We start from the raw sequence: 26,609 nt of genomic DNA, 5'->3' as shown, positions 1-26,609 counted from the left end.
TAGGGTTAACCTGGTGATGATGGCATCATGTGGTAGCCAGCTGGCTCCCAGTGGGTTTCACCCTCAGGTATTTGTACCTTTTTGAACCCTTCCACACTGAATAGCACAGATCTGTGTAATCAATAGGATACTGTCAAAATAACAGTGTGACTTCCAAGACTAGGTCATAAACAGTGCTGTGGGTTTCTCCTGGCTCTCTCTTGGGTCCCTTGCTCTGGGGAAGCCAACTGTTGCATTGGGTAGACACACACAAGGAGCCCTAGAGAGGGGTCCACGTGGCAAGTACTAAGCCCTCCCACCAATGGCCAGCACTAACCTGCCTAGCATGTGGGTGAGCCAGTGGGAAGGGGAGCCTTCAGCCCCACTCAATCATCACATGACTGCAGCCCCAACTAACTGCGACCTCACCGAGACTCTGAGCCAGAACCACCCAGTGAAGCCACTCAGCAGAAACTGAAAGAGATAAGAGTGTTGATTGCTTACATCATACTGCTTCGTGCTTATATATCAGGTGGGTCTTAAGCAAATTAGTGACGTGAGTTTTATTACCTCAACTTACAGAGGAGAAAACTGAAACTCGGGTTAGCACACACTGGAAGCAGCAGAGGCAGGATTTGAATCTGGGTCTTGCTAACTCCAAAGCATACAGCCCTATGTCACCTTCAGTTCTTGCTAGCAGCTGCCTTCAGCGCTAGAGGATGAAGTGAATCACACAACATAACGGGGCCCGGCCCCTCAGCAGCTAGCTGACATAGCTAGCCCTCCTTTCAGGGATTCCTGCATTGGAACACCTGATATTTTTCCTGTTTTTCTTTTTATGTTTATACTGTTTTATGATTTCTCAATTATCTTTCTGCCAAATAAATGGTTACACTAGCACTCAAAAGTTGAAAATGATTTTTTATATTATCCTCACACAAAGCGATTTAGTTTTTTTGTTTTTGTTTGTTTTTAAAATGAGGTCTCTGTCACCCAGGTTGGAGTGCAGTGGTGCAATCTCAGTTCACTGAAACCTCTGCCTCCTGGGCTCAAGCAATTCTCCTGTCTCAGTCTCCTGAATAGCTGGGATTACAGGCACACACTACTACCCCCAGCTGATTTTTGTATTTTTAGGAGAGACAGGATTATATGTTGGCCAGGCTGGTCTCAAACTCCTGGCCTCAAGTGATCTGCCCATCTCAGCCTCCCAAATGCTGGGATTACAGGCGTGATCCACCATGCCCAGTCCAACAAAGCTACTTCATTTTAACTGCTATGAAGATAAGTTACCAGGCAGGGCGTAGTGGGTCAGGTCAATAATCGCAGCACTCTTGGAGGCTGAGGCAGGAAGATTGCTTGGGCCAGGAGATTGAGATCAGTCTGGGCAACATAGGGAGACCTCATCCCTACAAAACAATTTGAAAATCAGCCAGGCATGCTGGCACATGCCTGTAGTTCTACCTACTATGGAGGCTGAGGTGGGAGGATCGATTGAGCCCAGGAGATTGAGGCTACAGTGAGCCATGGTTGCACCACTGCACTCCAGCCTGGGTGAACCTGTCTCAAGGGGAAAAAAAAAAAGCAAGAAGGAAAGGTAAGTTACCTTTTATATTGAAACAAATACTGACTCTGATAGCTTTAACTCATTTCAGTTAAACTTTGGCCATAAAGAAGAATTTGGGAGTTTTAAAATAAATTTCTCTTTTTAATTTTAGATTATAGAAAATTTCTATACAATAGAATAGTATAATAAATGCCCACGTACCCATCATGTAGCTTCAATAATTATTACCTGCAGGTGTCTCGGTCTGCCAACTTACTCATAGTTCAGCCACAACCCTTATCCCTTAGCACTTGTTAAATGGCTATTTAAAAAGCACCAAAATGTTAACAGGTGTTGTTTCTTGGTTATCAATTTTATATACAATTTATACTTTCTTGATTTTACTTCTCAGTATCCTCCCAAATTTCCACAGTGAATATGAAGTACTTTTGTAATAAGAGAAAATGCTATTTTAAAATGATTGAAAAAAATGTCTTTTTTTTTTTTTTTTTTAGAGAGGGGATCTCACTATGCTGCCCAGACTGGAGTGCCATCATTGTTCACAGGGATGATTATAGCGTATTATAGCCTTGAACTCCCAGGCTCAAGGGATGCTCCTGCCTCAGATTCCTGAGTAGCTGGGACTACAAATGCAACCGACCTCACCTGACTTGAAAAAATGTATTTCTTTAAGGAGAATATTTTCAAATGCTTGATCCAGGAGTCATTCTTGTTCTTGCTGAGAACAAGCCATTAGTAATCCTCTCCCCGTGATTTCATATAGTTCACTAAGAGCGAGCAAAATAAAATTTGGGTTTTATTTTTGAAACAGGGGCTTGCTCTGTCATCCAGGCTGGAGTGTAGTGGTGGGATCATAGTTCTCTGCTGCCTAGTCCTGGGCTTAGGGATCCTCCCACCTCAGCCTCCAGAGTAGCTAGGACTATAGTGCACACCACTGCACCCAGCTAATTTTTTATTTTTTGTAGAGCTGGGGTCTTACTATGTTGCCCAGCGTGGTCTTGAACTCCTGAGCTCAAGCAATCTTGCCACCTCTGGCCTCTCGAAGTGCTTGGTTTACAGGTGTAAGCCATTGCACCCAGTCAAAATACGGTTTTTAAAGCCTTTTTTTTCAGAGGGAACAATCTCTATTAAGAAAAAACAAAACATTCTTTTGTTGGTAAGGCAGAATATTTGTACACCTAGTAAACAAAAAAAGAAAAAACAGACAGCCCTCAAACAGAACCAATGAATATTACTGTGGCTCTGCAGCAGAGAGTGGAGGATTCTTCTTTCCATGAGATTTTTTTTTCCGTAAGGAAAATCAACCCCTAGCAGGAAATGCCAAAATTGAGTGCCTTGGCACTCCCTCAACAACTCATGGCCCTGTGAATGACAGGGATGTCATTTTTACAGTGGTTTCTAAGGACCTAGGGACAGTATCACTGTGTATCAGGGCTGAATTAGAGAAACAGAGACTCCAGAGCAGCACTCTAAACTCTGGGCTGGATTGTCTTTAAAAGAAATGTCAGATAGGGCAGGGCGCGGTGGCTCATGCCTATAATCCCAGCACTTTGGGAGGCCGAGGTGGGTGAATCACAAGGTCAAGAGATCGAGACCATCCTGGTCAACATGGTGAAACCCCGTCTCTCCTAAAAATACAAAAAAATTAGCTGGGCATGGTGGCACGTGCCTGTAATCCCAGCTACTCAGGAGGCTGAGGCAGGAGAATTGCCTGATTGCCTGAACCCAGGAGGCAGAGGTTGCGGTGAGCCGAGATCGTGCCATTGCACTCCAACCTGGGTAACAAGAGCGAAACTCTGTCTCAAAAAAAAAAAAAAAAAAAAAAAAGAAATGTCAGATATAGGTGATGGGGGGATGGAGGCAGCAAAGCACATTGCCATATATGTGCCTATGCAACAATCCTGCATGATCTGCACATGTACCCCAGAACCTAAAGTACAATAAAAAAAAATAAAAAATACAACAAAATAACAAACAAAACCAGATTTAGCAAGATACAATTTACTTACTCTGGATAAAAAGAGTCAAACTAGTCAAAAAGAGGTAAAATAGTTGAAGAGATTTATTCTGAGCCAAATATGACTGACATGGCCTGCAACACAGCCCTCGGAAGATCCTGAGACCATTGTGCCCAAGGCGGTCAGGACACAACTTGGTTTTCTACATTTTAAGGAGACACAAGGTATCAATCAATACATGTAAGAGGTACATTGGTTGGGTCTGGAAACGTGGGACAAGCAGAAGTAGGGGCTTCCAAGTCATAGGTGAATTCAAAGATTTTCTGATTGACAATTGGTTGAAAGAGTTATTTTATTTATTTATTTATTTTTAAGATAGGGTTTCACCATATTGGTCAGGCTGGTCTTGAACTCCCAACCTCAGGTGATCTGCCCGCCTTGGCCTCCAAAGTGCTTGGATTATAGGCGTGAGCCACCATGCCCAGCCAAAAGACTTATTATCAATAGAAAGGAATGTCTGGTTCACAATAAGGGTTGTGGAGACCAAGGTTTTCTCATGCATATGAAGCCTCCAGGTAGCAGACTTCAGAGAGAATAGATAATATACCAATCTTTCTTTCTTTCCTTCCTTCCTTTCCTTCCTTTTCCTTCCTTCCTTCCTTCCTTCTTTCCTTCTTTCTTTCCTTCTTTCAATGGAGTCTCACCGTGTCACCCAGGCTGGAGTGCAGTGGCATGATCTTGGCTCACGGCAACCTCCACCTCCCTGATTCAAGCGATTCTCCTGCCTCAGCTTCCTATGTAGCTGGGACTACAGGCACCCATCACCACGTCCAGCTAATTTTTTGTATTTTTAATAGAGATGGGGTTTCACTGTGGTAGTTAGGATGGTGATCTCTTGACCTCGTGATTCGCCTGCCTTGGCCTCCCAAAGTGCTGGGATTACAGATATGAGCCTCCGCACCCAGCCAATAAATGTTTCTTATCAGATTTAAAGAGACTATTATATCAGTAATTCCAAAAGTGAGGAGGGTATAATGAGGTATGCCCAGCTCCCCCTTCCTATCATGGCCTGAACTAGTTTTTCAGGTTAACTTTGGAATACCCTTGGTTGAGAGGAGGAATAGAATTATATTGTTTGTTTACAGTACTTCGTAATTCACCTATTCATAGTGTACAATTCAGTGCTTTTTTTTTTTTTTTTTTGAGATGGAGTCTTGCTCTGTTTCCCAAGCTGAAGTGCAGTAGCACAATCTCAGCTCACTGCAACTTCCACCTCCTAGGTTAAAGCTATTCTCCTGCCTCAGCCTCCTGAGTAGCTGGGATTAGAGGCACATGCCACCATGTCTGGCTAATTTTTATATTTTCAGTAGAGATAGGGTTTCACCATGTTGCTCAGGCTGGTCTCTAACTCCTGACCTTGTGATCCACCCACCTTGGCCTCCCAAAGTGCTGGGATTACAGGTGTGAGCCACCGTGCCTGAGCTGTTCAATGCTTTTAAACAAGTTTTTATATAGTCATACAATCATCAAAACCTGGATTATGTTTTACAGTGCCTCAGAATCCACTGCTGTATTGCAACTGTAATGAAGCTGCAAGTTCCAAGTTTGCCTGTTACCTATGCGACCAGGTTTTGTGTGCCTATGTTATTATGTGTTTCATAATGCCTATGTGATTCTTAGAGCTGTACTTAGGAATAGTAACTTCTTCTCAAGTACACTCAATGTCATATTCTGCCCTCTGTAACTACAGCTACAGTTCAAACAGTCTCTACCAGGATTTAGAGATTTAAAGCTATACCCAACTGTTGGAAGTCAGTGGTCATATCAATTGATTTAGGAAATTCAGCAGGGTTGTTTATAGTATCATCAGTCCTTTAGACTCTGGCAAGAGGAGCCCCTGCTCTGGGGTCTGTGCTGTGGCCACACCCTAAACCAGGGATGAAAAGTCCATGGAGCTAAGGGGTCCCTGTACCTCTCCTAACCATGCTGTGGTACCCAAAACTCTGAATTCCCTGCTGATGCAACCCCAAGCCTGTTTCCATATCTGAACGGGTCTCTTCCTTGGATCAGTCCTCCCTTTAGGCCTATCAGAAAATGACAGATCACTGGTGAGTTGGGTGGCTACAACTTGAGTTTGTGGGCTGGGTGTCCACACATAGGCACAAAGCCCTACATGGTGTAGGATAAAACCTGGAGTGAAAAGAGATAGGGTGTGGGCTGAGGGCTGGGGCTGGATCTCTCTGCACTGCCACATCCATAGCAGAATTTTGAGAAGTCTGAGAATTCTAAATTGGAGCCTGACCTTCTTCATAATAGTATATTTGTCAAGGAAGGAGGATAAAACATTTTATTTAACAGTTTGCTAAGCTGATTTAAAATTTTCCAACATTTAGCTGTGTGGTATATAGACCTCCATTTATATGATTTCATTTATATTAAATGTACAGAATAGATAAATCTTTAATGACAAAAAAGATTAGTAGTTGCCAGAGGTTGGGAGGAGGAGAGAAAAAAACAAGTGATTGCTGACGGGTGTGGGGTTTCTTTCTGCAGTGATAACAGTGTCCTTGAATTCGATAGTGATAATGGATCCACACTGTGAATATATTAAAAGCCACTCAAACTTTAAAAGTGTGGGATTTTTTTGTTTTTGTTTTTTGGGACAGAGTCTCGCTCTACCACCAGGCGCCAGGCTGTAGTGCAGTGGAGCAATCTCAGCTCACTGCAACCTCCGCTTCCTGGGTTCAAGCAATTCTCCTGCCTCAGCCTCCTGAGTAGCTGGGACTACAGGTGTGCACCGCCACGCCCAGCTAATTTTTTTGTATTTTAGTAGAGATGGGGTTTCACTATGTTAGCCAGGATGGTCTCGATCTCTTGACTTCGTGATCCACCCTTCTCAGCTTCCCAAAGTGCTGGGATTACAGGTGTGAGCTACCGGCAAAAATGTGGGTTTTATGACAATTTAAATAACCTATCAAGCTGTCACCAAAAATGTACAATGGGAGTTCTGAAATGCCACCTCAAAATATGATGCTTTGACATGTGGATCACTTTGAACTGATGACACTTCGGGAACAGCAGATGCAGACAGAGGCTTCCTCTGAGCGCTGCTTATCTGCCTAAGACAGACCAAGGGATCCTCCAAAAGGAACTCAATTGACATGAATCCCCTCCCCTGGACCTTATCAACCAGGGAAGATTAACTTGGACCACAGAAGGGGAGGCTGGAGGTTGACACCATGCCTAGACAGTCACCTCTTCTTCTGAGGGCTGCTCCAAGAGAACCTTTATTACTTAGGAGCCTTTTTATTTGCATAACAAGACAACCTTTGTTCATACACTTCCTCCCCTCATATTCCCATAACTGGTGTCACCACCCCCCACCCAGAAGCCCATAGCCTCTATTCGCTTCTGTAGCTCAGGGTGTGATATGAGCTTCAATCATCTGACCCTTCTTTGAATCTCATATTTTGTGGGACTCGCATGAGTATGTACATAATTAAAAATGGATTTCCTCCTGTTAATCTGTCTTATGTCAATTTAATTCATAGCTCAGCCAAGGAATTTAGAAGGGTAGAGGGAAGTCATTTTTCACTCCCCTACAAGAACACTTTGCCGTAAAGGGGAGCTAAAAGTAATTTTTGTCTTAAATTCAACCAAACATAGGGATAATTCTGAAATGCGGAACCAAAAGGGTGAATTCGTGCTTCTCTGCAATCTATATATGTAGCTGTCTGTATGTGTCTCTGTATATTGATGTTTTTCTAGATATATGTTAATACATATATAATCAGTGAATTAAGATATCTAGTCACTCATTTACTCACCAAGTGATTGCAGGGGGGTGATGGGGAAGGGGGCAGGGAGGAGTGGTGGGTTCCCAGAGAATGATTATGCAAAAGAATCTAAGAAATCATACCTGCCAGGCCAGGCATGATGGCTCATGCCTGTAATGCCAGCACGTTGGGAGGCCAAGGTAGGCAGATTGCTTGAGGCCAGGAGTTCCAGACCAGCCTGACCAACATGATGAAGTCCCACCTCTACTAAAAATACAAAAAATTAGCTGGGTGTGGTGATGTGTGCCTGTACTTCTAGCTACTTGGGAGGCTAAGGCAGGAGACTTGCTTGAACCTGGGAGGTGGACACTGTAGTGAGCTGAGATTGTGCCACTGCACTCCAGCCTGGCAATAGAGCAAAACCCTGTGTTAAAAAACAAACAAACAAAAACCAAAAAACATACCTGCCTTCCATGAGTTCGTGATATACTTGAATCTCCATAGGCTAGTTATTCAGGAGGGTATGTAATGTAACTCACAATGCCACACTTACTTACATTCAGTTTGGAGAATTACCTCAGTTTACCCAACTTGTTACTGTGAAAAAAAAAAAAAAAGAAAGAAAATTTCAGGACCTTCCAAATTTATTATGCCGAAGGGAAGAGTCAAGCCCTGGGAACCAAGTTACATAGCCTGGCTATTTTTCTTCTCTGGTGTATGACTGTTGCTTCCTGACCTTTTTGTTGATGTTATACATTAACCAAGCTCTCCATTCTTTATTCAAACCTAGGCTAAATGAGGTTGGCGATAGAGCCTCTTGTGATTGTTACCTCTTTACAACAGAATATTAAACAACCCCCTTGGAGTGTAATCAATGGTAGTGAATTAAATCTTCTGTGTATATTAGCTTTATATAGAAAATGCTGTTATTCTGTACAGCGCACCTGTGGTTCCCTACATAAAACCCCCTCACCTTTCCCTACATCGGGGAGCACTGACGACTATTCTTTCTTTGGTGTCTGTGTTTACCCGATGGCTGCTCTCAAACTTTGCTCTTGAATAAGCTCTTTTAACTGGATGCTGAGCCATTCGATTATATTAGATTGACATTTTGATAACCCAGAGACTTTAAGCGGGCCTCCTGAGATCTGTGCCTCTTTGCTGACATTCGGAGCTTTGGTGGCTGCAGGAGCGGCTTTTGCTCATCCCACCTCATTGGAACTGACAGGGGTCTCTGGCAAGGCTCCTCTCAGGTTTTGAATCTCCCTTTGACTGAGATTCAGACTTTATGCAAGCCATCCAGTTCTATGCTAGACAGAGCTGGAACTGACGCTCTACTTTAAGTTAGAAGTTTTGTTTGCTTGTTTTGCCTTTCACAGATTTATGACGTTGTTTTCTTTGAGGTTAAGGTTTGTTTGTTGAACTACTTGCTAGACTCTGTATGGCCCTTTCTGTCATTCGAATTTGGTCAAAGAACAAAATTGGTTCTCTCCATGAAAAGAGAAAGTGAATGTTGCCGGGCGCAGTGGCTCAAGCCTGTAATCCCAGCACTTTGGGAGGCCGAGGTGGGTGGATCACAAGGTCAAGAGATCGAGACCATCCTGGTTAACATGGTGAAACCCAGTCTCTACTAAAAATACAAAAAAATTAGCTGGGCATGGTGGCACGTGCCTGTAATCCCAGCTACTCAGGAGGCCAAGGCAGGAGAATTGCCTGAACCCAGGAGGCGGAGGTTGCGGTGAGCCGAGATCGCGCCATTCCACTCCAGCCTGGGTAACAAGAGAGAAACTCCGTCTCAAAAAAAGAAAAGAAAAGAAAAGAAAGTGAATGTTTGTGGCTTCACGTAAATTTGTAATTTTCAGCTGGGCCCAGTGGCTCACACTTGTAATCCCAGCACTTGGGAGACTGATGCAGGCAGATTGCTTGAGGCCAGGAGTTCGAGACCAGTCTGGCCAACATGGCAAAACCCCATCTCTTCTAAAACGACAAAAATTAGCTGGGCATGGTGGGGTGTGCCTGTAATCCTAGCCACTTGGGAGGCTGAGGCAGGAGAATCACTTGAACTTGGGAGATGGAGATTGCAGTGAGCCCAGATCGTGCCACTGCACTCCAGCCTGGGTAAGTGAGTGAGACTGTGACTCAAAAAAAAAATTTTTTTTTTTTTTTTTTTATCGTGGTCTTAAACTGGACCCAGGTTGGTGACCCAGGTTTTGGAGCTCAGTTAAAATTGACATTTAAGTTTTCTTCTTAAGTGACCAAAAATTCATAAAAGGGTTTGTATGAGGACATAAGTCCCAAATATAAAAATCCTTGGTCCTCTCAGAAGAAAAGCACCTTAGGTGATGGAGGTCACATAGGAATGTCGGAGTTCATAGCTTCGGATGTATAACTGCTCTAGGGAAATCCCAAAGAACAATATACAGGGAAATCTTCTTAACCTAATGGGCACACATAAGGGGTTGGGCTCCCAGTCCCTTAAACCCCCAGAAATTTCTGGGTTTCATTGGGACACATAAGAGGGGAGAGGTGACTTGTGGGTGAAACCTTGAGGAGTAATCACTATTAAGCAGCACACTAGACCCAAAACATCTTTCTCTTTCAATCTTCGGTCAATTTAAAAGAGGATACAAATTAAGGACAACCGTTCATCTAAAACGAAATCCTTTTTAGGGGAAGACCCACTTTCAGAAACTCCAGGTGAATTTATGCACAAGACTTATGGTGCCACCTCCTGTCTATATATAACCTACATACACCAATATGTATATATATGTGGGTGTCGGTACATCTTATGCGACAGGGTCTCGCTCTGTCAGACTGGAGCACAGTGGTGCTATCTCAGCTTACTGCAACCTCCACCTCTGGGGCTCAAGCGATCCTCCCACCTCAGCCTCCCAATGCAAGTGGATGGCACCAGAGGCACACCCACATGCCAGGCTAATTTTTTGAGTTTTTGTAGAGATGGTCTTGCTGTGTCATCCAGGCTTGTCTCAAACTCCTGAGCTCAAGTGATCCTCCTGTCTCAGCCTTCCAAAGCGCTGGGATTACAGGTGTGAGCCAACACAGCCAGCTACCTCCTGTCAATATTTGGAAAAATTGTCTTGCTTGAGCCAAGAAGATCCGGAATTACAATGGCCAAAGTGAGGTACTTGCGAAATGCCTACGTTAGTTTGCTCACGTGCACAATTTTAAAAAGCCAGCTCTAGAATTAAACAATATAATTGGGAGAGTTATTTCCAGTGCTACAGAGAAGCATGCAAAAGAGGCTGTGACACAGTTCTTTTCCTGTAGAAAGAGAATGAAAAGCTCTCTAAAACTGTTCATTCAGAAAAGCTGCTGAAACTGCTGCTTCTCCTCCTTCTGCTCCCCCTTCTTTCTATGCCTCCTTAACAGAACTACCTTGCCCAGACTGACCTTCTCTTCCTTCTCCTCCCCTTACACCCACTCCCAGTTTTTTGACTCCACTTCATGAACATCAAGCATCTGATAGAGGGGAGCCTGCTTTAGTTTATCAACCATGGTCTAAGGTAGAACTTAGAGGCAGAGTTAAATAAGTCCCCGACCCTCGCCAGGGTCCCGTTGGTTTTGCTAAGGAATTTGAATTAAGTATCTGAGCTTATGGCCTTGGTTATTCTGATTCATATCAACTAACTCACATGTGAGTATCAGAAAGTAGAGTTAAAGATGAGAACAAAGCCCATTATAGAAATCTCTTAGAAGATTTTCATAAATGCTCAGAAGAGGACTGTAGGAAGACACACAAACTGCAAAGGCGTTGCTTCAAGCCATCCTCACTGTGTTTCAAAGAGTAGTTGGCTGCAGTAAAATACGATGTCAACAAAATCCAGATGAGTCAGCAACGTCACATTTTGAGAGGTTTAAGTACACTTAAACGATATTCAGGTTTATCTGAAGAAATCTATGTTAATAATCAAAGTGATACTCTTCTCAACTCCAGTTTTATAAATGGGTTAGAGGAAGAATTAGCACTAATAGTGAAAAGACAACACCCTAGCTGGGCCACTTCTCAAACCTCATAATTTGGTCAGTCTTGCTGACCAGTTGTCTCGGCTGAAGATGAAACCGAGAGGGAAGCCAGACAAAAGAGCAAGGCTAATAAAATTATGAATTTACAGTAAAAAAAAAAATATCCACACAATTTGGACCTTCAAAATATCCTTCTAAGCCCCCAAACAGACCTAACCATATACTTTCAATTAATACAAAAAGCCTCCTCACTTTTAAGAGAATTGCCAAAACCTAAAAAGGAAAGAACAACAGGCGGAGGCAGAAAATAAAGAACGGGGGTGTGCCATGGAACTTAAAGGAGCCTTTCCTTTTCTCCTTACTAACACTGTGGAAGACAAGACATTGTTTAAAACTCCCGTACCGGTTTTCCTCCCTATTCTGTGGAAGCATTGCTAAACTCACACCACACTCAACAGTATTCAACTTGTAGACTAGCTTCATACAAAATTTCACTTTCAGCTTCTCACATCACCTCTCTAGATGTAGTAAGCTAAATATTGCAACTCTGTTTCCTTCACTTTTAGATGAAACAACACAACTGCATAAGTCTAACTGCAAACTTTGTTTCTCCGAAGTGATCTGCAAGAGACTCTTCCTACTTAGGCTGATGTTGTGTGGTTTACGGACGGATGTTACGTAATGGATGAATCTGGAACTTACTGTACAGGTTTATGTAATAGTGTTTTCAACCGAAGAAATAGAAAGTGCTTACCTTCCAGAAGCCACTTAGATTAGCTCCTGTCTTTGTACCACAACTGGATATTGAAGATGTCATTTGCCATGTAGAGGCCCTAACCTACTACACACAAAAGGCCCTAAATGACAGCACATGAATGTCTCATTATTATATACTGAATTTACTCTCACGAGAAGACTGTATTACAAAACTATATGGTCTTGGACATACTCACTGCAGCCCAAGGAGGAACCTGTGCCATGACAGAAACTGAACGCTGTGTTTATATCCCAGATGAATCAAATAACATCACCAAATTAATGACTGATTTGAAAAACTCAAGTAATTAACCTTTTGGATCCAAACCCTCTCTAAGCTACCAGTTAAGTAGTTGATTTGGATCTTGGAGAACCTGGTGACAAAAGCTGTTACGTATTTTAAGAATTATAATCATGGTTTGTGTTTTGTCTTGCCTTTGTCTGCAGAGCTGTTATGGTATTTATCTGCAATTGGGTCAACATATAGCTGAGAAAATTAGAACAATGACTACTCAAAGAATTCTTTGATTTAAGAGGCAGCTATGTAGCCTGAATCAGGTTCCAGAACTACTTTCTCTCGTTGCTTTATAGTTCGGACCTGGTCCTTTCCGATTTCCCCTCCTTCCTGGGATGTGACTGCCTAGGAAGGAGCCTTCCTAGTGACATGAGGTTTGATCAAATACAGGACCTGAGAATATAATTCTTCTATAATGCTTTTTCTGAAAGCTTTTGAAGAAAAGAGCGGGGGTGGGGGGAAATGTGAAAGAATATTTCAGCACCTTCCAAATATGTTATGCCAAGGGAAAAAGTTAAGCCCCGTAAACGAAATCACAGAACATGGCTGTTTTTCTTCTCTGGTGCATGACTGTTGCTTCCTGATCTTTGTGTTGTTATATATTAACCAGATTTTAAATTCTTTATTCAGATTAAGTGACGTTGGAGATAGAAACCCTTGTGATTGTTACCTCTTTACAATGGAATGTTAACCCCCTTAAAGTGTAGTCAATAGTAGCGAATTAAATCTTCTGCGTACGTTAGCCTCATCTAGAAAATGCTGTAATTCCATACAGCACCCCTGTTTTTGGCGATATAAACGCCCCTGATCACCATTCTTTGCTGTCAGTGTTTGACAGGATAGCCACTCTTACACTTCGCACTTGAACAAACTCTTTTAACTGGATCCCTGAGCCTTCTAGTTACTTTAGGCTGACATTAGTTAGTTAACTAGTTAGTTCTGCAGTCTGTTAATTCTGAGGGGTTGACCAGAGGTCCTCTAAGGTCCCTTCCAACTCCTAACATTCCACGATTTCGTGAATTTAAAGACTATGGTTGCCCTGTATTAACTGGGTTCAGGACTAAGATAAATTAAGTCATCCAATCGACAAATATTTATTACAGTTTACTATTGTGTGTAGGTGTATCTGTGGAAATAGGAACCTGTATTTTGGTGCACTGCTGCCTCCAAATCGCGGATCTACAACTTTTTCAGCAGAAATTTTCTAAGCTTCCCGCACCAGCCAGAGACGGAGATTGTGCGTCGGACGCAGCCAAGGGTTGCTAAGGAGTCCGACTTGGTCCAAAACGGAAGTGGTCCCTGACAATTACTTTCCCAGGAAGCTTACTTTTGAAAAACTAAGCTATTCCAATTCGCCTTTTCCTAAAGTAAACTCATAAATAGAGACACAACTAAACTTTCGCTCTCGGCGCAGCAGAGAACGACGCTCTCCTCCCGAGAATAACCTCTGCTCTTCCGCGGGGGAAGCTGCATGGAACCAGGAAGCCGCGGGTGCTGGTTCTCCAACGAGCTTTTCTCCCGACGGACCAGCCGCGGCGGGGTTGCCGTGGAAACCGAGCGTGCTGTGTGGATGCGGCGAAACGCTGTGGCGCGGCCTTTGCTGTCTGTCTGCGGAGGGAACTCACAACACCGACGTCAAGATGGTTAGTGGCTCTGAATAATGAGGGAATACTTTGAGTAGGTCCTGATTCTGGCGATTAGAGGTTCCCAGCACACTTCTGTGTAAATCTAGGTGTGCCCGCAGAGGGTAATCCCCTGCTCTCCCTGGGTTCCCACGGTGGGCAGGGATGTACATACCTGGATGCTTTCTTCCCTCCTGCTTCTCCATTTAACCACATCTAAACCACACGTGGGATGGGAAGCAGAGGAAGGGAAAGCTGAGATGACAGAAGCTATGCGAAAGCATCTTTTGCCGCACTCGAACCAGAGAAGATAAAGTTGGGAGTAGCTCTTTGGTCCTTCCTAAGTATTGGGTGATGTTTCTGCTAGTAGAACACCTGTTATAAAACGAGTTTGAATAGGCTTCCCTGGGGTTCGTTGCTAAGGATTTGACTTATAAATTACAGAGCTGTCACTCTTAGTTTAAATCTGATTATTGGAATTGGACCGCACAGCTGTCCTTGTTTCTTTCACAGATGCTTTCAAGGGCCAAACCTGCCGTAGGCGGGGATGTCCAGCACACTGACAAAAGAAAGAAGAAAGGTAGGAAGATTCCAAAACTAGAGGAGCTCCTTTCACAAAGAGATTTCACTGGAGCTATTACCCTGTTGGAGGTAATGTCCAAAAACGTTACTTCTTAATGGGTGAATACCAGACTGATGAATGATTGGGTGCATGCTGGTTGCTAAGCTGTTGAAATAGATGGGTACATTCTGGGGCTTCCTGTACAAATCCCCTGTAAATCTAGTCAGGCCGAGATTCCAGATTCTAAGTTAACTGTAAACCTGATAAAAGATGAACTAAAAATCTAATTTCTTGAGGGCCACTTTTGATTATGTCGAGGTCACTGATGGTGATTGTAATCTAAAAATATGGAGGGACATTTAATACAATGTCAGTTAACACATTGCTTATCCCAACCCTTGGCCAATGTATGATTTTTTCCTATTACGTGTTCGAAAATTTTGCTCAAATTTAAGTAATTCTAACATGCTTATTGTTGAAAATATTATAGCCCCAGAAAATATTTCAAATCTCTATGGCAGTAGTTCTCAGAACCTTTTAATATACGTCGGAATTACCTAGGGTACTTAATAGGATATCAATTCCTGGGCTCCTGCTCTAGGTCTGCAGTGGTGCTCAGGAATCTGCATTTTAAGGTGCGTAGTCTAAGTGCTTCTGATGGAGATGGTCCCAGGGACTGCGCTTTGAAAGACTGCTTTGTGGGAAACACATGTTATAGGAGGGTGAAGTCTGCACCAAAGAACAAAGAGTTCTGACAGCATGTTCTAGTTGTGTTGTGCCACAGTTATTTCTCTTAAAATACTCCATCCATATTAGTCTGAATCTACCATTAATAATTGTTATAATTCGGTTTGCATATATTTCTTCATTTTCCATGTATAGTTTGCTTTATTATTTATTTATTTATTTTTTTGAGATGGAGTTTTACTCTTGTCACCCAGGCTGGAGTGCAATGGCACAATCTTGGCTCACTGCAACCTCTACCTCCTGGGTTCAAGCGATTCTCCTGCCTCAGCCTCCCAAGTAGCTGGGATTACAGACCCCCGCCACCACGCCTGGCTAATCTTTTGTATTTTTAGTAGAGATGGGGTTTCACTATGTTGGCCAGGCTGGTCTCCAACTCCTGACCTCAGGTGATCCACCCGTCTCAGCCTCCCAAAGTACTGGGATTACTGGTGTGAGCCACCGCGCGCGGCCTAGTTCTCTTTCTTACTAGTGTTCTGGTATTGAGCATGTTGTTTAGCTTTTTGTGTGTCAGCTTTCTTATCTTTACAGTGGGGAGTTGGCATGGAAGCACCTTCTAGTTTTGTGAATGAGTGGACTGAGTGCTGTGTATATGTCTATCTTCATCAGTCTGTTTTCCTTTTTTTCTTTAAGACAATGACCCCTTTTTCCTTACTGTATAACACCAGGTTGCCTTTATTTTATTTTATGTTTGAGACAGGGTCTCACTCTGTCATCCAGGCTGGAGTGCAGTGATGTGATCGTGGCTCCCTGCAGCCTCAACCTCCGCTCACATGATCCTCCCACCTCAGCCTCCCAAGTAGCTGAGACTGCAGGCATGTGCCACTATGCCTGGCTAATTTTCATCCAGTTGGTTGTTTATGTGTGTGTGTGGAGACGGGGGTCTCACCATGTTGCCCAGGCTGGTCTTAAACTCCTGGGCTCAAGGGATCCGCCTGCTTCTGGCCTCCCAAAATGCTGGGAGTTACAGGGCCAGACTGATTCTTTTTTTTTTTTTTTTTTTTTTTTTTTGAGATGGTGTTTCACTCTTGTTACCCAGGCTGGAGTGCAATGGCACGATCTCGGCTCACTGCAACCTCCGCCTCCTGGGTTCAGGCAATTCTCCTGCCTCAGCCTCCTGAGTAGCTGGGATTACAGGCACGGGCCACCATGCCCAGCTAATTTTTTGTATTTTTGGTAGAGACGGGGTTTCACCATGTTGACCAGGATGGTCTTGATCTCTTGACCTCGTGATCCACCCGTGTCAGCCTCCCAAAGTGCTGGGATTACAGGCTTGAGCCACCGCACCCGGCCTGTGCTTACATTCTTAGGTAGTTGGTTGGAGTACCATGCTGCATGGGAATGGAAACTGCTATGGTTTCGGGTGAGGTAGTCTCATGCACTTTCCTGTAGCTCCAGGGAATTCAGGGAGACCTCAGGTGAGAATTTCTCCAGAATTAAGGCACTATTTTCAAATTCATAGCATTGCATTTGGTGTAAGGAGGATTTCTAATGTTGTAGAGTTAGCTACAGGAGCAAATTCTTATCCCAGATAAGAAAATATCAAAGAAATGTCTTCATTTTATAATGATTGAGGCATCTGAAGTTCTATAGTGATGCTCTGTAAATATGTGTTGGCCCACTATTTGATTTATCACCCTGTAGAGTGAAAAAAAAAAATCTTACCTTGGGCCGGGCGCGGTGGCTCAAGCCTGTAATCCCAGCACTTTGGGAGACTGAGGCGGGTGGATCACGAGGTCAAGAGATCGAGACCATCCTGGTCAACGTGGTGAAACCCCGTCTCTACTAAAAATACGAAAAATTAGCTGGGCATGGTGGCTCGTGCCTGTAATCCCAGCTACTCAGGAGGCTGAGGCAGGAGAATTGCCTGAACCCAGGAGGCGGAGGTTGCGGTGAGCTGAGATCACGCCATTGCACTCCAGCCTGGGTAACAAGAGCGAAACTCCATCTCAAAAAAAAAAAAAAAAAAAAAAAAAATCTTACTTTACTGCCAAAATTCAGAATTCTGTGTCAAGGTCTTAGTTCTTTCCTTGAAAATAAGGCTTTTCTTTTGTTGGCAGAGGAATTCATAAAATATTTGTTCACAGTGGACATAATTGAGTCCAAGTCTTCGAACATCCTTAACTCTTGTAGGCCTGGTAAGCTAGCCTGCTCAAGGGTAATAGAAAGATTTAATGGCTTGTCCTCAGTGAAAGGTTATAACCTATTAGTAAATATATGTGTGTGCTAATGCAACAGGACTGAAGTGGGAGGTTAAATGCAGTAGAGCACAGGGGGTGACAGCATGGGCTTTGGAGTCAGACATTTCTTTAAGTCCCTGTCAGCACACATACTGGCTGTGGGGTCTTGAGTTCATGGTTCAGCCTCTCTAACCTTCAGTTATTTGGCTTTAAATATTTTACACAATCCTGTCCCTTATGTATCACCTACAATTGTTAGGCAACTCAAATGCTTTTTGGGGTACAATATCATTAGATACAGAATGCCAAATGGGAAATGTTTGAAAATATAAATTTCTGTGACAATTAGAAGGTAATTGTCCTGTTTAATTAAACATCTTATTGTCATGCTTCTAATACTTAGATTGCCTGTTGTTCATCAGTAACTCAACATAGCATTTTTTTAAAACAGAGAGTTTACTATTCAGAGTTTTTCATGATTTTTTAAAATACATTTTTAACCTGAAGTTCAAACGTCATGTTGGGGAACAAGAAGAGGACACTAATTTGTGGATTGGATATTGTGCCTTTCACCTGGGTGACTACAAGCGCGCTCTGGAGGTTAGTGTAAAAAAAACCCGTTTTTTCCTAACAGAAGTGTGTTTAAAATGTTATTAAACTTTATATTATAATAATACATGTCCATGGTAAAATTCAAACAATCCAGATGGAAACAAAAAGAAGTTACCTATTTGTGTTCCTCAATTATACTTGTTAATGAAGGCAACTACTGACTTTTAAAAAATTTATCACTTCAGTAGTTGTCTATATTGTAATATGCTCCATTAAAGTAGTTCCCTCTTGGGCCGGGCGCGGTGGCTCAAGCTTGTAGTCCCAGCACTTTGGGAGGCCGAGGCGGGTGGATCACGAGGTCGAGAGATCGAGACCATCCTGGTCAACATGATGAAACCCCGTCTCTACTAAAAATACAAAAAATTAAAAATTAGCTGGGCGTGGTGGCGCGTGCCTGTAATCCCAGCTACTCAGGAGGCTGAGGCAGGAGAATTGCCTGAACCCAGGAGGCGGAGGTCGCGGTGAGCCAAGATCGCGCCATTGCACTCCAGCCTGGGTAACAAGAGTGAAACTCCGTCTCAAAAAAAAAAAAAAATAGTTCCCTCTTGTCCATGGTTTTGCTTCCCGGGGTCAAGCTCAGTTACCCAAGGTCAATCTCAGTCCAAAAATAGGTGAGTACAGTATAATAAGATATTTTCAGAGAGAGAGAGAGAGAGAGAGCAAAAAGAGACCACATCCTCATAACTTTTATTACCATATATTGTTATAGTTCTATTTTATTATCAGTTATTGGTGTTAATCTCTTATTGTGTCTAACTTATAAATTAAACTTTATCATAGGTGTGTATGTATAGGAAAAAACATAGTATATATAGGATTCAATACTATCCAAGGTTTCAGACGTCTACTAGGCATCTGTCCCCCATGGATAAAGAAGGATGACTGTATGTGTACCTGTATCTTGTATACATTTTACTTTACATGCATACTAATGAGATCGTACAACATATTGGTATTAGGATTTATTAAGTAAATCTTCAGAACAGGAAAATTAAGACATTTTGATAAAAACTTGCATGAGTCTTCTCTGAAGAGAATTTCACTTTTCTTTTGCTTGGTTATTTTTAGACATAGGAACAATTATATTATCTTTATATTTTTGCAAGTAGAATTGTTTGGGAATTTGTTTTTCTTGGTCATTGTAAACCCTACCCATCTACAATAATTAATCAATAGGATTATGGATTTAAATAAAATTATAGATGCCTTACATCAAATAATTTTTAATTCACAAATGAAATTGCTTGAGCATTTCCTACATATTCTTTTTTCTTTTTTTGAGACGGAGTTTCACTCTTGTTACCCAGGCCGGAGTGCAATGGCGCGATCTCTGCTCACTGCAACCTCCGCCTCCTGGGCTCAGGCAATTCTCCTGCCTCAGCCTCCTGAGTAGCTGGGATTACAGGCACATGCCACCATGCCCAGCTAATTTTTTGTATTTTTAGTAGAGACGGGGTTTCACCATGTTGACCAGGATGGTCTCGATCTGTCGACCTCGTGATCCACCCACCTCGGCCTCCCAAAGTGCTGGGATTACAGGCTTGAGCCACCGCGCCCGGCCCATTTCCTACATATTCTTATTCCCAAGATGTAATCTAAGCAAATTTGAAAAACCTGCATAACTAAAATGAAAATATTCGCCGGGCGCAGTGGCTCAAGCCTGTAATCCCAGCACTTTGGGAGGCTGAGGCGGGTGGATCACGAGGTCAAGAGATCGAGACCATCCTGGTCAACATGGTGAAACCCCGTCTCTACTAAAAATACTAAAAATTAGTTGGGCATGGTGGCGCGTGCCTGTAATCCCAGCTACTCAGGAGGCTGAGGCAGGAGAATTGCCTGAACCCAGGAGGCGGAGGTTGCGGTGAGCCGAGATCGCGCCATTGCACTCCAGACTGGGCAACAAGAGCAAAACTCTGCCTCAAAAAAAAAAAAAAAAAAGAAAAAGAAAAAGAAAATATTCAAGGACAGGTAATGAGGAGGCGAGCTGTAGAACAAAGGAACAGGTTGGGCTCAGTGGTTCACGCCTATAATCCAAGCACTTTGGAGACCAAGGCGGGTGGATCACCTGAGGTCGGGAGTTCAAGACCAGCCTGACCAACATGGTGAAACCCCATCTTAAAAAAAAAAAAAAGAACAAAGGAACAGAGTTGGTGAAGGAAAAGGGAAGATGTGCAAAGGACAGGATAGAGGCGGGTAGTATTTGTAAAAGGCGTAGGAGGAAAGGAAGAACAACCCACGTGTGGTAAGAAACAACACCTGGGAAAGACTGATCAAAAGTGAGAGTATATGGGAAATGTCATTGGCAAAGTGAATCTCAGAAAGCGTCCTTGGCAGGAAAAACAAAATATTTAAAAAATATGAAGCCCACCCCCCCAACATATAAAAAAAGCCAGAAAACAATTAGAATGAAATGGAATTTGTAGTGTATTAAAGCTATCAGATTTTAAGTTAACTGAACATAGGACTTTCTTTTTTTTTTTTTTTTTGAGACGGAGTTTCGCTCTTGTTACCCAGGCTGGAGTGCAATGGCACGATCTCGGCTCACGGCAACCTCCGCCTCCTGGGTTCAAGCAATTCTCCTTCCTCAGCCTCCTGAGTAGCTGGGATTACAGGCACGTGTCACTATGTCCAGCTAATATTTTGTATTTTTAGTAGAGACGGGGTTTCACCATGTTGACCAGGATGGTCTCGATCTCTCGACCTCGTGATCCACCCGCCTCAGCCTCCCAAAGTGCTGGGATTACAGGCTTGAGCCACCGCGCCCGGCCAGGACTTTCTTAAGGGGATCTTGTATGTCTTTTTAAATTAGCAGAAATAAAATAGTTCAGTTATTCTTTGTTTCTGTTGTTTGTTAGTCCCTATCAATATTAATTGGGGGACAAAAACCACAAGTACAAGATCATATGGACAGTAGCCCTGCAGATGTAGGATTGAACTTTAGCTTCAGTATTTAACCTTTTCAGATATAGAATAATTGCCAAGCGTGTAGGATTCCCTAAATGGTAAATTGCTTAATCTCAGTATGAAATCCTATTCCATTGTGGAAGAATGGCCCATCAATTGCTTTGCTGCCAAAACAAGATCACTGCTTACTGTATATTTCAGGAATACGAAAATGCTACAAAAGAAGAGAATTGTAATTCTGACGTCTGGGTGAACCTAGCTTGCACCTACTTCTTTCTTGGGATGTATAAACAAGCCGAAGCAGCTGGATTTAAAGGTAAAAGGGCTCTTTTCATCTGATATTCTTCACTCATAGTAAGAGTCGTTTTGAAGATTTTAAAACTTAGTGTATTCCTTTTTCTGTTGAGGAAAAAAAAAGATTGACATTGGAAAGCTCAAAAAAAAAATAGCTTTAATCCTCAAAGAATATTGGATTTGAGTAATTTATGTTTAAAGAGAGAGTTAGCCAGGCATGGTGACTCATGCCTGTAATCCCAGCACTGCCTAGGAGGCCTAGGCAGCTGGATTGCCTGAGCTCAGGAGTTCGAAACCAGCCTGAGCAACATGGTGAAACCCTGTTTCTACTAAAAATACAAAAATTAGCCAGATGTGGTGGCAGGTTCCTATAATCCCAGCTACATGGGAGACTGAGGCAGGAGAATCACTTGAACCCAGGAGGCGGAGGTTGTGGTGAGCTGAGATTGTGCCACTGCACTCCAGCCTGGGCAACAGAGTGAAACTCTGTCTCAAAAAAAAAAAAAAAAAAAAATAGAATTAATGCTACACCCCACCAGGCTACAGCCAAAAAGCAGAAGGATAAAGGAAGAGAAAGGGCTGGGTGTCTTTCTTAGGCCCCGTCATGGGAGAATAGGCATGCTGTTGGTGGTAGTTAGGTAGAGTTTTGTTCAGACTTTTACAGCTGTGGACTTTGTGGCTGCTTTTCCTGTTTCTGAGTGAGAAGCCCAGCAATTTCAGCTTGAAGAATCCAGAAATCATCCCTTCTGCTTTCTTACTTATGGATATTCATCTCAGGGCAATTGTACTCAAATTTGAAAATAAGGACAAAATTAAAACGGCAGAAAAAGTTAATTAGAGTCCGAACCAACTTAAGTTCAAGAAAATGCAGAGAAAAGTGGGCACTGTAATATTTGATAGGGAAGAATGTATTCAAGGTAGAATTAATTTATACATATCAAGAATTTCAGCTCGATTGTGTGCTGTGGCCCACGCCTGTAATCCTAGTACTTTGGGAGGCCGAGGTGGGTGGATCACTGAGGTCAGGAGTTCAAGACCAGCCTGGCCATCATGGTGAAACCCCATCTTTATTAAAAAAAAAAAAAAAAAAAAAAAAGAATTTCAGCCCAAATTCATGGCAAATGTGGAACTTGAAGACTTTTTTTTTTTTTTTTTTTTTTAAAGACAGGGTCTCACTATGTTGTCCAAGCTGAAATACAGTGGCTATTCATATGTATGAGCATAGCATCTTAAAGCCTCAAACTCCTGGCTTCAAGCCAGCCTCCAGCCTCTGCCTTCTGAGTAGCTGAGACTACAGACACACCTGCCACCATACCCAGCAAAGCCTTTCTTGATTCGTACCCAAATTGTTTCATATGTGCTTATATAGTTTTTCCTAATTTCATTATAAGGTCCTTTATGTTACTTACTTTATCTCATATTTCTAGGCTTCATCTGTGCTAAGAACAGTGTTAGACACATAAAAGGTGATCACGACAGCTATCTCTATTTCTTTTTTTTTTTTCTTTCTTATAGATTGAAGTATGACTTTTTCTGTAAAAGAGGTAGAATTGGGTATCCAGAATCAGGAAGTTTTCCAAGAATGCAAAGGATATTTGGAACTTAAAAGCTGTTAATATTTTCTTGACTTCCTGTTTCAGTGTGGCACATAATTATGCTAGAAAGTCTGTGGAATAGAGACTAGGCTAGTATTTAGGAAAATATGGCAGTATAATTGTAGAAAAGGAAATAGCAGAATTAACAAAGAATACTGGGACTAGGAGCTGAGTGAGAGTGGATTCATACACACATCGAGATGACCATGGCGTCTATTCCCAGTGTTTGGTTTGGTATATGAACAACACAGAGGCAAGCTGCTACTCTAACCATGTGTGTGGGGTGTTGTGTTGTGGATCATCGTAATAGGATCAGGTAGACTAAGCAGTGGAGAAGAGCGAAATCTTAGCACATTTCTCTTCTGGTTCTTTTTTTTTTTTTTTTTTTTTTTTTTTGAGACGGAGTTTCACTCTTGTTACCCAGGCTGGAGTGCAATGGCGCGATCTCGGCTCACCGCAACCTCCGCCTCCTGGGTTCAGGCAATTCTCCTGCCTCAGCCTCCTGAGTAGCTGGGATTATAGGCACGCGCCACCATGCCTAGCTAATTTTTTGTATTTTTAGTAGAGACAGGGTTTCATCATGTTGACCAGGTTGGTCTCGATCTCTCGACCTTGTGATCCACCCGCCTCGGCCTCCCAAAGTGCTGGGATTACAGGCTTGAGCCACCGCACCCAGCCTCTCTCTTCTGGTTCTTGATGCTGTTTCTGCTACTGCAGGTGGAGACCAGACTCAAACAATATATATTCTAGCAGAGACATACCTAGGATCAGATAAGTAAGATTTGAGAAGATCATCCGAGTTTCATTTCATTCCTACAAGGGACTGCTAGACCTAGACTGTTGAATTCTTTAATAAGCAGCTTGGATTTTTTTTTTTTCAGCTTCAAAAAGCCGACTCCAAAATCGCCTCCTCTTCCACTTGGCTCACAAGGTATTTATGTTCTCATTTCACATTGTTTTGTTTTAAAAATATTTTTCTTTTTCTTCCTTCTTGTTACTAACACTAGTGAGAGATAATTAATTAGAAATTATTGTTAATAATTTTCTAGAACAAGTGGAATATAACTTAATTATATAGGATTTTCTCCTCTATCAGTTTTCTTTTTTTTCTTTTTTTTTTTTTGAGTCTTGCCCTGTCGACTGGCTGGAGTGCAGTGGAACCATCTTGGCTCACTGCAATCTCTGCCTCTTGGATTCAAGAGATTCCCCTGCCTCAGCCTCCCGAGTAACTGGGATTGCAGGCATGCACCACCATGCGCAGATAATTTTTTGTATTTTAGTAGAGACGGGGTTTCACCATGTTGGCCAGGATGGTCTCAATCTCCTGATCTCATGTTCCGCCCGCCTGGGCCTCCCAAAATGCTGGGATCACAGGTGTGAGCCACTGTGCCCGGCCCAATGTTCTTTACCCTCTTAATTTATTCAGAGATGTTAGGTTTTATTTCTCCTTAAGCCACCGTCATAAGAAGTTTAGACCAGGCGTAGTGGCTCACACCTGTAATCTCAGCAGTTTGGGAGGCCAAAGCTGTTAGATCACCTGAAGTCAGGAGTTCGAGACCAGCCTGGCCAACATGGTGAAACCCTGTGTCTACTAAAAATACAAAAAAAATTAGCTAGGCGTGGTGGCACACACCTTTAATCCCAGCTGCTGGGGAAGCTGAGGCAGGAGAATCACTTGAACCCAGGAGGCAGGAGTTGCAGTGAGCCAAGATTGCACTACTATACTCCAGCCTGGGCGACAGAGCAAGACTCTGTCTCAAAGAAAAAAGTTTAGTTTGTGTCAACTATCCTATTATTTCTTAGGAAATAGACTCAGAGACACCTTGTTCTGATTCCTAGAAATAAATATATACTTTTCAGAATTGCTATATGGTAATAATTTTGATAATGATTAAATTATTTTTTAAATAATAGTTTTTCAAATTTAAATTTTTAAATAATTGTTTAATGTATTTTTTAAAATTTTATAGCATTCCACCAAATGCATCATATGTGTCATTATTTATTCAACATTTCCTAGTTATTTGACTTTTAGATTTATAATTTTTAAAATTTATAAAAATGTCATTCTGAACATCTTAGAAATGGACATGCCTATTGGGTATAAGCATCTTCAAAGCTTTTAATTGATATTGCTAAGTTGTTTTACAGAAAGTTTAATCACCCACGGGCATTATATGAAAATAATTATTTTTGGTACATTTAGAAATTCCACATCATAATTGTCACTTTGTCTCTTTCTCTTTCTAATTCTGCCTTACATGTTTTTCAGACTCTATCATTAAGTGCATACAAACTTAGAATTGCTAGTAGACTGTCTAGCAATAATGTCTTCCTAGTAGACTGAAATATATACTATCATGAAATGTCTCTCATCTCTAAAAAATTTCTCATGGACATATTTGTAAGTGATACCAGCTCTCTTTTGGGTAGTATTTGCCTATTATATCTCTTTATCCTTTTACTTTCTACCTTTCTGTGTCCTTATATTTAAGGTGACTCTTATAAACAGCATATAAATGAGTTTTGTGGGTTTTAAAATCCAGTTAAAATCTTTATTAAAAAAATCTCTAGTATACAATTAATTTACTTAATGTGTTTACAAATACGATTAGCTGCATAACTGCCATCCTGTTATTAGTTCTCTCTTTGCCCAGCTGGTCCATGTGGTCTGGGTTTCTTTTTCATTTCTTTGTTGTCTTTTTTTGGATTGATTTTTTAAATTATATATTTTCCCTCCATTGGTTGTAGTTATGTACATTCTTAGGATTTAGCAGTTTTACTCATGTGTCTTTTGCATATTAAAAAGTTTGATATTAATTAGTACTTTTACCAATTTCTAGAAAATTAAAGGACCTTAGATCATTTTAACTCATTTACTCTTTATCTTTTCTGCAAATTTGAAATATATCTTAAGTGTCTATGTTTCTAATCCCATAAGACTGTTTAATTACTGTTTTATGCAATTAATATTCATTTATAATTAGCCATATTTATCCTTTCCATTGTTCTTTATTTCTTCTTGCATGTTTGTGCTCCCATCTAAAATCATTTTCCATTTGAGGAATTTCCTTTAATATTTCCTTTAGTGGTGATGAATTCTCTATTTTTATCTAAAAATATTTTTATTTTGCTATCTTTCTTAAAGATTTTTGTTTTCTCAGTGTAGAGTTGTAGGCAGGTAGGTACTTTTTATTTTTGCTTAGCATTTTGAAGATGTTGCTTTATTGCTTCCTAGTCCTTGTCTCTACTGACACGTTAGCCGTCAGTCTTATAGTTGTTCCTGTTTTTTTTTTTTCTGATCACATTTAAGATTTATGTATTGTTTTTTCTTATTAGCACTTCTCTTATAATATTCCCAGATAGGGTTTTCTTTCTTTTCTTTTCTTTTTTTTTTTTTTTGAGACGGAGTTTCGCTCTCGTTACCCAGGCTGGAGTGCAATGGTGCGATCTCGACTCACCGCAACCTCTGCCCCCTGGGTTCAGGCAATTATCCTGCCTCAGCCTCCTGAGTAGCTGGGATTACAGGCACGCGCCACCATGCCCAGCTAATTTTTTGTATTTTTAGTGGAGATGGGGTTTCACCATGTTGACCAGGATGGTCTCGATCTCTTGACCTTGTGATCTGCCCGCCTCGGCCTCCCAAAGTGCTGGGATTACAGGCTTGGGCCACCGCGCCCGGCAGGGTTTTCTTTGTATTATACTACATCAGGTTCATAGTGCTTGCTTAAGTTTTTTTTTTTTAATCAAAAATAATCCTTGGTTATTTTTTCTTCAGATT

The 26,609-nt window shown here is 41.9% G+C and overlaps 1 protein-coding gene across 3 annotated transcripts in view; it reads left to right on the top strand.

Annotated features, from left to right (window-relative positions):
- Positions 1–13,833: 13,833 nt before the first annotated feature.
- Positions 13,834–26,609, top strand: part of IFT56 (intraflagellar transport 56) — a 65,339-nt gene continuing 52,563 nt past the window's right edge. For 2 of the 3 annotated variants that reach the window (XM_039473005.2, XM_074379017.1), the window contains exons 1-5: positions 13,835–13,958; positions 14,451–14,588; positions 17,931–18,023; positions 21,141–21,255; positions 23,710–23,759. In XM_039473005.2, the coding sequence (XP_039328939.1) occupies positions 13,956–13,958; positions 14,451–14,588; positions 17,931–18,023; positions 21,141–21,255; positions 23,710–23,759 (399 nt within the window). In that variant the 5' untranslated portion in view covers positions 13,835–13,955. Of the gene's footprint in view, positions 13,959–14,450; positions 14,589–17,930; positions 18,024–21,140; positions 21,256–23,709; positions 23,760–26,609 lie in introns of all 3 variants that reach the window. The other variant, XR_012512017.1, reaches the window with a different exon arrangement.

This window comes from Saimiri boliviensis, chromosome 10 (genome assembly GCF_048565385.1).
Source record: "Saimiri boliviensis isolate mSaiBol1 chromosome 10, mSaiBol1.pri, whole genome shotgun sequence".
NCBI classification, from domain to species: Eukaryota; Metazoa; Chordata; class Mammalia; order Primates; family Cebidae; genus Saimiri; species Saimiri boliviensis.
Note: the sequence above shows the minus strand (reverse complement) of the source record. Positions and strands in the feature narration are given on the sequence as shown.